This window comes from Brienomyrus brachyistius, chromosome 19 (genome assembly GCF_023856365.1).
Source record: "Brienomyrus brachyistius isolate T26 chromosome 19, BBRACH_0.4, whole genome shotgun sequence".
In the NCBI taxonomy this organism is placed as follows: domain Eukaryota; kingdom Metazoa; phylum Chordata; class Actinopteri; order Osteoglossiformes; family Mormyridae; genus Brienomyrus; species Brienomyrus brachyistius.
Genome location: NC_064551.1, coordinates 10706781 through 10718849, shown reverse-complemented (window position 1 = coordinate 10718849; position 12069 = coordinate 10706781). Strand labels below are relative to the sequence as shown.

The window sequence follows — 12069 nt, the reverse complement described above, 5'->3', positions numbered from 1 at the left end:
TTGACCCTCTGGGTCTCCTGATTAACCGTAGAGTTACGTTACACATTTAATTCTGCAGTGAGTTTGACCATGCTAGTTTTGTTTTTTGGATACAATACAGGTTAGTACCCAGGCATCCTGTTCGGGTACCTTCCTCATGTGTCCACAGTTGCTCCTGTTGCATGTGGTCTGTCCTTTGTGGTGATACCAACATTTCCCTGGATACAGTGGTTCTGGACTCACTAAAAAGACTTACTGTCCTGGTTACAGATGTGCTAGCAAGACACACCAACAATTTGTCCCATTTTCAATCCTGATATGTCTTCCATTGTGTTGTCTGGATTGGATTGTTTACAAATACATTTTACAATTTGCAAGGCAAGTTTACTTATACAGCACAATTCAGACACAAGGCAATTCAAAGTGCTTTACAAAGGCAAGAGAATACATTTAAATAAAAGACATTAAAATAACATTTAAAACGCATAATAATAATAATAATAATAATAATAATAATAATAATAATAAAAGCAAAACAAACAAATAATTAAATTAAAAGTAGCTATATTGTAGTGACAGTGTATGACTACACTGATTTAATTTATTGAAAAGCTGCAACAAGCTAATTAATGTTTTAAGCCCTGATTTAAAAGTCCAACAAATTTAGCAGACATCAGGTTTTCAAGAAGCTTGTTCCACAGACAGGAAGCAGAGAAATGTAACATTGCTTGGTCTTGATTCTGGGAACACTGAGTAAATCTTTCCAAGACGAACTAGGATCTGGATGCTTTATAATGTCCAAGCAAATCATAAATGCATTTAGGCCCGAGACCATTTAGTACTTTGTACACAGGTAATACTTTTGTCTTACTGAGACTTAGATTATTTGTCGTATTCCTTTCCTACCTCACAGAAATGACAACAAACAAGCCGCGAAGCCACTACAGGAAGATGTGAAATGAATCTTTAAGTGAGCTTATCGCAGCCTTATTACGGTAGCTGAGGCCCCGATTTTTTTCCTCCTCTCCTTTCGCAGGATTACGGTACGGATATAGGGCTGCGTTTACGTGAGGCTGGAAAGCGGCGCGCGTCCTGTTGCAGTCTGGAAGCGACGGGGGGAGGGTGCTGTTTGGCGCAGTACGAATCGTGGGCGGCTGTCTGCTTTCTTTCAATCCTATCTTCCACAAGCGAGGTTTGTTTTCTGGTTTTTAATAAGGTGTGTTATATCTCGCCTTTTTATAGATCGGAGTTTCTTTATTGGGATTCATAGGCAGGAATATAATTGCACGATGAGTTCGATCAATGTGAAAAAGCTGAAAGTAAACGAGCTGAAGGACGAGCTCAAAAAACGGCAGCTTTCCGACAAGGGGCTGAAGGCCGAGCTGATGGACCGGCTGCAGGCCGCGCTCGACGAGGAGGCCAAAGCCGGGGGCGATTTCCCCGGGCCCGGGACTGAGGAGAATGGCGCCGAGGCTGGATACGACGACAGCGCAGCTCCCGTTGACGAAATGGTCGAGGAGTTGGAGGAAGACGTAGCCGGGGAGAGCATGGAGGCCGATGCGTTGGAGGAGGAAGGAGACGGGGGCGAAGCGGAGGCCGATGACAACGTGGAGGGAGGCTGCGGAGACGCCGCCGAGCAGCAGGACGACGAGATGGGCGACGAGGATGAGGACGTCGGGGAGGAGATGGACAAGCTGAACGAAGACGAGGATGCCCTGCTCAAGGAGGACGACGAGGACATGGACAAGCTGGACGACGATGACGGTCTTGCCGAGTCCCAGCCGGCCGAAGGTGAGTCTCCATTTTAAGGATGAATGTAAAATCGCTGTGTGGTATCGCAGTGAGATCCGTGTCTAGAAATTGGATATTGAGCGACCTGTGAGGCTTTTTGGCGAGATCTGTCCTTTGCAATAGTCTGATCGCTTGATTGCTATATTTTAATATGGATTTTAAGCGTTTTCCAGTTCAGTAACGTTATGATGCAAAGGCTCTTTCCCCCCGGCCATCTGCAGACGTTTGACGTGTTGAGCCGATTTTACAGACAAAGATGCACTTGGAGGCTGTGGAACGAGAGGAGGACGGATCCGGCTCCATTGTTGAGGAAGGACAGATACTGACATTTTGTTTCAACCCGCGTCTCCCGCTGATTCATTGGATCGTTGAACATCTGTCGGTAGTTTTTATTTTTCGGTTAACGTGCTGCTGTTTTATAAGTGGTTTATGATGTTGCATACGGTCCGTTTTATCTTTCGGTTTTATGTCGGTATTGCGGAACGGATTTTCGGCCTTGGCCGGCCAGCTGCTCTCCCATGGCGCCTAGACAATGGCTCGGCGTCCCATAGCCGATGTTGCGCGGGTAGATCTTGCAAAAATCCACGTTGTCTGAGCCTTGTTTCCCGACTCTTTTGCACATGCACACATTCAAATGGCGATCGTGAGGGTTTTTGGAAGATAAAAATGTTTGTTTTTTTCTCGGCTGCCTATTAGCGTGGGGATCGTCGCATTCATTCATTCGTTCTGTGTTAAATGCGTGCGATCTTTCCTCAGCGCACATGTTTGTGCTGCCAAGCAAAATGTAAGGAGCTTAAAAACCCGACCTTAACCGGCATGAGAACAGAGTTCGCATTTTCCTGTTCAAAGATCAGGGGTGCATCTTTGACTTTTGGTCCGTCCAAGAAAGACCAAACCTTCGTGTGGGTCAACCGTAACGATTCGGTCCAACACGGAGGCACGCTTCATTACTCTGTACTGTTTTATTTTCAAAGGGGATGCCGACAAAGACAAGAATGCTGAACAGAAGAATAAGAAGGGTGTTAAGAGACGTCGGGAGGAACATGGAAGGGGCTACTTTGAATTTATTGAAGAAAGCAAATACAGCCGGTAAGGATGGTACAGTTTGGCCTTCGGTATGCCTGAAGTGCCACACGACGTTTTTTTGAAATATTGTATTGGCATTAAACGCCAATGCTTACATCCTCCATTTACTGTACTTATCTATTAAGTGACGATGACCTCCGTGTGTTGTCTGCGATCCTTGATGCAGGACAACGCAGGAGGAAAACTGGCTAAGGAGACATTTGCTTTCACTATGTACCATATATGTAATTACTAAATATAATGGTATATTCATCGAGCAATATTGGGACGTTTGTAGATGTGGCGGGGGGGGGGCACTCTTAGGAAGTGAGACGCTGCGGTGTGCAATTCAGCGGACGCGGTGTGAGGTTTCCCTCTCGGAGTGACAAAGGAGGGGAGCAGCTGTGCGGAACTGGGGGGATGGTGGCCGTACGGTGAAAGGCGTGCGGTGTGGGAGTCAGGGCGCATGCGCAGTCGGCTCCTCGGATCGAGTATCTATGTGCTCATCTCCATATCCCGAATGCGCTTATTCTGGGGGGCGGGACACACCACTGTGCGGGTGACGTCATCGGGATTATCCTCCCTTTTGATCGATGAGATGGTTCATGCTGGTATAAATGTGCCTTTTTCCCCCTTTATGGACTTTTTTTTATTTTTGCTTGCGTTTCTATCTTTTACTGCTTTCCTTTCCCTTCATTCTGGACAGGATTGTTTTTGTGATGTATTTAATTTCAAATGTGTGTGTCTCACCTTCTTTAGTTCTATAGAGCCTGGCTGCTAAATGGGTCATTTAGCTTCTCGAAGGAGTCATTCATGCAGCTTGGGGACCTGCTAATGTCCCGATTGATCCAGACTGACTTTCAAGAACGCATGCATTTTCTAAATGAGGTCAAGATAATATTTTAGATATTAAGGATGTTTTGTTGGGCTGGCTTTCCTAAAAATCGGTCTCTGTGTAAGTGACCTTGCTTTTATCTTTATCAAAAGGCTTTCAATTTAAATTTTTTGTCTAATTCATTTTAGGTTGAAAATTTCATCAATGGCCCTTCCATGGAACCATAAGAAACTTACAAACGAGAGGAGGCCATTCGGCCCATCAAGCTCATTTGGGGAGAACTTAACTGATAGCTCAGAGTCGTTAAAATCTCACCTAGCTCTGATTTAAAGGAACCCATGGTTTTAGCTTGCGCTACACTAGCAGGAAGACTATTCCATACTCCAACTACACGCTGTGTATGGTGCTTCCTCAAATTCGACACATGGAATTGTAACAATGCTCCCTTTTCAACTTTGCAATATGGCTAGGTGGGTTAGAACACTGTGTCTGTGCCGAGAAGGTCACTAGTTCAAATCCCAGGGTTGGCAGAGTGCTTTTACTGTTGGACCCTTGGGCAGGGCTAGGGCTGTTAACCCCGCGATTGCTCCGGGGACTGTCCAAACCCGTGCTGAACTTTTTCTTTGGTTTAAAGCGTACGCTAAAAAAAGAAACCGTAAGACTGCCATTCAAAAATTTTACCTCAGATGTGCTGGATGATTAAGGTAAGAGATGATTGGTGGCGCTGCCAAATGCGAAGTTGCTTTCTGCATGTTCGTTGGATTTGCTGCCTTCCGCGAAGTTTCCCGGTGGTTAACAGAATCCACAGGATCACATGTACTTGTGTGAACCTGTCTGTAGGCCTATTACTGATTGGTCTAGAACATAGTTTAGTTTGGCTGTGATGAACAACAGAGTTGCTTATTTGACAAAGGGTTTTTTCATATAGTACGTAACACATGTTTTTTTTTTGTATTGACAGCCATTGTCTGGTCTGTGTTCCATTAAGGATCATTTCCTTTAGAGATTACTTTTAGATGCTGTGATGGTCACTGTGGTGTTTTTTGTTGACTTTGAGTGCTGTACTAATACTTCAGGCAGTTTATTATACTTGTGGCAGCTGAGATCTATTTTTGACTGCAAGCGGGAGTGTGTCAGATTTACACAGTGTTTACTGTGTGGTGGTTTAAACTCCATTGAGATGCATTTCAGTGTTGAGCTCCCGCTCGGAGAGGTGTTGAATTTCCCTGCATAAATTTTGCTCCCCTCGTCCGGAAAGTGCTCCCTAGAGACCTACATCCGCCAAATCTTTCCCTTAGAGGTTAATTTTACTGACCATGTGTCCTCTTGTAGGGCTAAGTCTCCACAGCCCCCCTTGGAGGAGGAAGATGAGGAGTTTGATGACACCACTGTCTGTCTTGACACTTGTGAGTATTTGTTTTTTTCCCAGACATGGAGTAAGTATGTTTTTTGAGATTAGACAGCATGAAATTTTTTATGTTTATTCTGTGATTGCACCAGATTCCACTGAATTCGCGTGATGTTTTTTAGATTGTGATTTATTCATCATGTTTTCCATAATACAGATGAGTGTTGAGATTTTGAGATGTCCAATTTGAAGCTGTAGACGGCCTTTGTTTTGAACAGACAACAGCGATTTGCACTTCAAAGTCTCTCGGGACCGATACAGCGCCTCTTCTCTCACTATGGAAAGTTTCGCGTACCTGTGGGCTGGGGGCAGGGCTACGTACGGAGTGGCTAAGGGCAAGGCCTGTTTTGAAATGAAGGTGAGGGGCCGGTCTTGTTTTCACTGAACATGGCCGTAGAGTCACAGACTGGCCATTTCCGGCTCACATTTAGTCTGTTCTTGGGGTATTTAACAGATAACTGAGAAGATTCCTGTGAAACACGTGTCCAGCAAAGGCATTGAGATCCACGAGGTCCAGGTGGGCTGGTCCTTGGCCAGTGGCAGCTTACTGTTGGGTGAGTGTCCGCATTACCGATGTCTGCAGCTCGACCTGCTTGTGCATCTGGTCTAATCCTCGTTTGTAGGTTGCGTTTGGCTCTGCAGGTAAGGACTTGTGATGAGATGATTACTGGTTTAAATCCTATTTCTGGTCTAAAGCAAGGCCCTTAACCACTACTGTTCCAGGGTCACTAGACACTGGCAAACCCCGAACTGTGACCCCCCGCCACCACCACCCAGATTTTTTTTATTTGTTTCACAGAGATCACAGAAACAATTTTCACCACAGAGAAGGTTAAAGTAACCTTATTTTCTGTTACAGGGGAGGAAGAGCATTCGTATGCCTTCTCCGTCAAGGCCAAGAAAACCGCTAACTGCGTGACAGAAGATTACGGAGAGAATTACGATGAGAATGACGTCATCGGTTGCTTTGCTGTAGGTGTACAGTTTTAACGTAGAGATTTTATTGCTGCGTTCAGTTTACTTTGGGAGTCGGAACTGGGAATGACGTCACGTCCGAGTTAATGCGTTCCAGAAACCCATTTAGGGCATTTTTGCACCACACCAGGAACTATATTTTGGTACTTTGAGAAAGTACCAATAGTACGGTACTTAAAGGTGTTGGTTTTCCACTGGCATAAGAACTGGTACCGACACTACATGATATCACAACTTGGTGGATATTTTTGTACTGAATTCGAAAAATGTCTGTTGTATATTATAGGGCCAATATACGGTGACGTGCAGTATCATTACCAACATTGCATGTTATGCAAATGCAATTCTAACATTGCTGGTCAGCTATATTAAAATAAGGCTTTTTCTTACTTTCAATTCTGTACGGACACTATAGCTCGGGGGTTAAAGTTTCACTAAAGTATTTTTACTTTACTCAGTACCCTGTTACTCAGTCATAGGAAAAACAATTTTTGATTTGCGATTTTAATTATTCCTTAAAAAAACCTTCCCTGCTTTTGCATGAGTGCTGCATGCATTCCTTGAAAGGACCATTTTCATCCTTGTCGTTTAAATCACAGGTTTGTGTGAAATTCATGAACATTTTTCAAAATCACATCCCTAGGATAGCACACTATTTGCCTGCTGTCCAGGTATATTGAATAAGATGCTTTTTAATTTGTCATGTCATCTGGATCTTTTTCTTGTATACATTCTCACAACCGAATCACATTTTTTTTAAGCTTCGTTTATCATAAAAAAAATTTTTTGTTCAACTGTTTTCAAGGCAGCATTTGTATTATTTAGAGGGTGGTTAGGGTTACCTATCAACAGGCAGCTTTTCAAGTCCTGCCTCAAAGTACTATCGAAGTACACCAGCTGGTTTGGTCCTTTTGGTACTGATACTCAACCAAAGTCAGTGGAAAAGGGAAAGCAGGAAAAGGGTGTTTGGTGCGGTGGAAACGCACCTTTAGCAATATCGGGGACCTGTTTAAAACAGCAATATTTCTTGTTTAGCTGGTTAACATATTTAAGGTACCCCAGTAATTTATCTTTGCTCACTTACATTTAGCCCAAACTACCTTAAATCTGACAAATTATCCAACTACGCAAGAAACCCTGCTTTCTGAAACTGGTCCCAGTTCTAGCCCTTGTTAGCAATACCAGTTGAAAACACATTTTCGCAGTATTTTCTACATGCAAACACCTTGACCCACAGATAGCGGCTGGACAGTACTATGCGAGTGACAGATTTAATGAGTCACAAATACGATGTAAATTCTAATAGCATATAACCCCAGCTTTAACTTCTGTTGATGAAGGGCACAGCCATCTTAAGGTTTCCTCAACTTTCCGAATCGCACTTCCGACTTCGGGGGGCGTTCCAGTTGAAGTTTTGGACCAAAAACTCTGAAATTCCGACTTCCCAGTTCAAATGGAACACAGCATGTGCATTTAAGCAGAGCTCATGTGGTGCTCTAATGCTGTTCGTGAATGTGAAGTGAAGCAAAGTTGCGTTTTTGCCTGGTGCCCGCGTGCAGAGGTGGTGATGCAGCTTTGTGTCGCAGAACTTCGAGGGGAGTGAGGTGGAGCTGTCCTTCTCCAAGAACGGCCGGGACCTGGGCGTGGCCTTCAAGGTCAGCAAGGACGAGCTGGAGGGCCGTCCCCTCTACCCCCACGTTCTGTGTCACAACTGCGCTGTGGAATTCAACTTCGGCCAGCGGGAAACACCTTTCTTCCCGCCGCTGGAGGGCTTCACCTTCTTGCAAAAGGTCCCCGTGGAGGACAGGGTGCGGGGGCCCAAGGGCCCGGAAAACAAGGCTGACTGTGAGGTACGTTGCTTTGCGTGGTAGGCTGGTGGGCTTTCTCACATGCCATTACTGTGACTGCCTCCAGCCAGTGTTCATTGTGTTCCATCTCTACAGGTGATTGTCATGGTTGGCCTTCCTGGAGCTGGTAAGACCGCTTGGGTCAAGAAGCATATTGAGGAGAACCCTGGGAAATACAATGTCCTGGGCACCAACACTATCTTGGAGAAGATGATGGTTAGTTCCTGTTATGTCCTGCTCCTTTGTTTCACTGATGGATATGTCTGTTTTTCAGCCAGTGTATGACAGTGGTTTTGCTACCTAAATGTTTGCTTTTTCTGTGTGAGTTCTGGGCCATTCTGCCTGCCTATGTAAATGTCGCAGCCCGCTTGGTATTTAATAAACGCGGCTGTTTGTGTGCTGTGCAGATCTCGAGCTTAAAGCGACAGATGAAGGACACCACCAAGCTGACTGCCATCTCCCAGCGCGCTCCTCTCTTCCTGGGCAAGTTCATCGAGATTGCAGCTCGCAAGAAAAGGAACTACATCCTGGACCAGGTGAGGGGGAACCTTCATTTCTCTTTTTCTTTATTAATCTCTTGTTGTGGGGGAAACGTGCAAGTATTTGTGTCCACTGTCTCATCAGACTAACGTGTCGGCTCCAGCCCAGAGGAGGAAAATGTGCCTCTTCGCAGGCTTCCAGCGCAAAGCTGTGGTGGTCTGCCCCACAGATGAGGACTACAAGCAGAGGACACAGAAGAAAGCCGAGTCGGATGGCAAAGACGTCCCAGAACACGCCGTTCTCAAAATGAAAGGTGTGAACTTCTTTTTTTTGACAGCAGACTTGGCTTGGTCTGTCTGTTTTTTTTTTTTTAAGGTTTGCAGTGGAATTTGAACACGTCCCGACGTTGCAGGTATCTTCACCCTGCCGGAGGAGAGCGACTGTTTCTCGGAAGTCACCTACGTGGAGCTGCAGAAGGAGGAGGCCACCAAGCTGCTAGAGCAGTACAAGGAGGAGAGCAAGAACGCCCTGCCCCCTGAGAAGAAGCCTAACCAGGGGGGTCCCTCCTCCAAGAAGGGAGGCAACCGGGGCCGAGGTGCCAAGAATCCATTCAACCGTGGCGGTGGACCAGGCCAGAGGGGGGGCAGGGGAGGCTTCCAGAACAGAGGCAACTTCAGGGGAGGTAAGGCCGAGTAAAGCCCGGACGCAGAATCTGGAGACAATGTACCTCCTTCACTTGTGGCTCCATGCTTTGTGGGCCTTTGGTTAGATGGTGGAAGGGACCTGGTGATAATAAGACACTAGGGCCCGTCTGTCTCTACAGTACCCGGACTCAGGGGTGGATTTGTCAGGCCTCCTCGAGGTTTCCTGCCACCACCTGCTTTCAGAGGGGGCTTTGCTAACCGCGGAGCCTTCAACCGAGGCGGTGGCCCCCCTAGTCGTGGTGGGGCTCCCAGAGGAGGCGCTATGAACAGGGGCAACATGGTCCCCAGAGGCGGCTCTATGAGCAGGGGAAACATGGCACGCGGAGGTGGTAACAACAGAGGCAACTTCAACCAGGTGAGTCTTCTCAGAATCTTATAGGAGGGTCGGTCGCCTGACCTGTAGATTCCACTGATGGATTCGTAAGCTGCCTGTGGCTGGTTACTAACCTGTTTATACTCTGCTATCCCAGCCGAAGTTCCGGGGCCGAGGTGGGAACAACCGTGGCTTCAAGGACGGCAACTTTGGTATGAACAAAGCGCAGGCGTTCAACCAGAGCTGGCAACAAGGGGTGAGTTTATATAATACATCTCGTTAGTCTTTGCACTCGTCCTTCTGTGGGAGTCACACCTGTCCAGCTTTAATGTCTGATCTTCAGTCCTGCATGCAGATTGCATGTATGATGCTGAAACAGGTCTGATCAGTTTTCTGATCCCTCTTTCCTTCTCCATCATTAGTTCTGGAACCAGAAGCCCTGGAGCCAGCAGTATCATCCAGGATATTACTGACCAATAGCAGAAGAATGGACTGTGGCACACTGACACCCTCTCCACACACACACACTTTCTGTGGACACCTACATTTATTGTTTTTTTTTTCTCCCATTTTTTGTTTCCCAGCTTTTAACAAAGACATTCCACATCTTAGGAGAAGTGCCTGGGGGATCTTGCAGCTTCATGGTTTCATCTTTTCTTTTTTTTTGTGTATATTGGTTGTTTTAAGTCCCTTGCTTTAACTTGCCAGGAACCTCAGCATTGATTCAGGGTGGGATGTTTTCAGAGAATTTCAGGGTTCTGCATTTTATCTGTACAATGTGATTTTTACTGAAGTATAATTTTTTTTTTGCATAGTATCGGTTGTCCTTATTAGTGTAAACTTTCAACGCTTACAAATCAGGAGTAGCTATTGCTCCTTTTAGAAGCATGTTGCCATTGTAATAAATTGTATTGGTAGTCTTGCAGCATCAAATGTGTTTCAAATAGGTGAACCTGTGACGGTTAAGCTTTCCACGCCCCTATCCCCTTAACTTGTTGGTTAAAGACATAAACCCTGTAATAGCTAACAATAGGCTAACAATAAACGGGTTCTTTGCTTTTTTTAACTTGTATGGCTTATTTTTTACAATCCACATCAAAGGTGCTAAGCGACCTTTGACTGAGTCGGAATGCCACATATCGGTCTGCTTTGTCACCCAAGGTCAGGCCAACAGAGAGCCCCTCCAGTCAGGGATGCTGACACTAATGCTATGTTTCTGCAGTGCCCCCTGGAGGCCTGGGGTTTAGGGAATAAAGGCGCCTTTAAAAGAACCCATCATGATTACAGAAGTTGATTCAGTGTTTTCAGTCAAGGGTGTCTTTTTGTAATAACCCCCATGTTTTAAGATGTACTGTTGTAGTGTAGAAATACTTATAGTGGTTTTTATATATGTAAATTATTTATAAATTTGAGGCTAGAGTGCAAGGCTAATGCTGGGACTACCTTGGAGAGAAGGGAAGGGGTTAGCCGTCTGGTAGGGATGTGGGCGTGTTTCAAGGGGGTCACCCCTATACATTTATCTTATTTTGTGAAAATTACTCCACTACTTCAGGTGTTTGATATGAAACCTTTACTTAGTTGTGTTTTTTTTCCCATCTTAATAAAAGCCCCAGCTTTTGTATGTTCTTGTTGAAAATATAATTCTACGATACAAAATATTGATCTGATTTTTATCTCTACAAGATTAACCTTTTTATTTCAGGATTATACTCGTGTAAGTTGCTACAGACGCTGTAAATAGCTTTTTTTTAAAAGATTAGATTAAAACGATAGGGAAGCTCTACTGACACTCATCTTGCGGTTTTCTTTTAACCTCTCTGTATATAAGCTGAATCTCACGCTCTCCCTGCACACAAATAAAATGTGTCTACAGGAGCTCACATCCCTTTAATCACTGACCCTTTGTTTTTGATTGTTTGTCTAAAAGAGTTGGTCTGAGGTGAATTTGCGTATTAATGTCTGGATGTATGCAGAAGTATTTGGATGCTGATTGAGACGGCACTGCGATGATGTTCCATTTTTGTAAAATAGACAAGTTTTGTTTTTATATCTTGATATGTTTTGTATTTTGCTATGAAAAAAATTAAAAAGATGAGGACGTCAAATACTTTTCTATTTTTCCCCCCATACAAGTGGCAGCTCAATAAGTCGAAAATCTTTTTCTCAAGGGCAATAAACCATAGGAATGGAGGGACTCTGGCCATGTCTGCACCATATGCTATTGGGGAACCATCGCTGCAGAAGACCACTTGGTCAGCTCCCTACCTGTCAGCAGGGGGTCTTCTGTTACCATAATCAACACTTACATCTGCTGCATTCTTTAAAGTCTATAAAGGGATGTTCCTCTGTGCGATGCTTTCATTCAGACGATGTGAATCACTGAGGCATCTTTTTTTAAAGAAACCAACTGGTATTCTGTCCAGAGTACAGCCCAGTTTTTGCCTTGTGTGTTATGCGATAACCCCGACCAAGATAAGTGATGAACGAAATGAATGGACGGTTAATTGAACCAGTAAAAGCCAATTTTGGTCTTATGTCCTTTGTTAATAACAATAAAGGAAAATGCTTCTTGTTTTGTCGAGAATCGCAGATAATCAATGGTGAGTTAACTTGCAAACAAATTAAGATTTAATCTTAACATTAGGCAAACTACACTACACTAGAACTCGTGC

General features: G+C 44.7%; 1 protein-coding gene across 1 annotated transcript; it reads left to right on the top strand.

The window, feature by feature from the left end:
• Positions 1-1055: 1055 nt before the first annotated feature.
• Positions 1056-10463, top strand: hnrnpub (heterogeneous nuclear ribonucleoprotein Ub). Its single transcript, XM_048985637.1, has 14 exons — positions 1056-1770; positions 2745-2859; positions 5003-5076; positions 5297-5436; positions 5533-5632; positions 5938-6050; positions 7640-7903; positions 7997-8116; positions 8308-8436; positions 8525-8693; positions 8793-9062; positions 9204-9439; positions 9555-9653; positions 9820-10463. The coding sequence occupies exons 1-14, from the start codon at positions 1269-1271 to the stop codon at positions 9868-9870; spliced, it is 2382 nt and encodes a 793-aa protein (XP_048841594.1). The 5' UTR covers positions 1056-1268; the 3' UTR covers positions 9871-10463.
• Positions 10464-12069: the final 1606 nt, after the last annotated feature.

Excerpts from the sequence above, each read along its gene's own strand:
- hnrnpub (XM_048985637.1), top strand. The coding sequence starts at position 1,269 with ATGAGTTCGATCAATGTGAAAAAGCTGAAAGTAAACGAGCTGAAGGAC. Across the intron at positions 6,051-7,639 it reads ACGTCATCGGTTGCTTTGCT|AACTTCGAGGGGAGTGAGGT; the intron begins GTAGGTGTACAG and ends TTTGTGTCGCAG. Across the intron at positions 8,694-8,792 it reads CGCCGTTCTCAAAATGAAAG|GTATCTTCACCCTGCCGGAG; the intron begins GTGTGAACTTCT and ends CCGACGTTGCAG.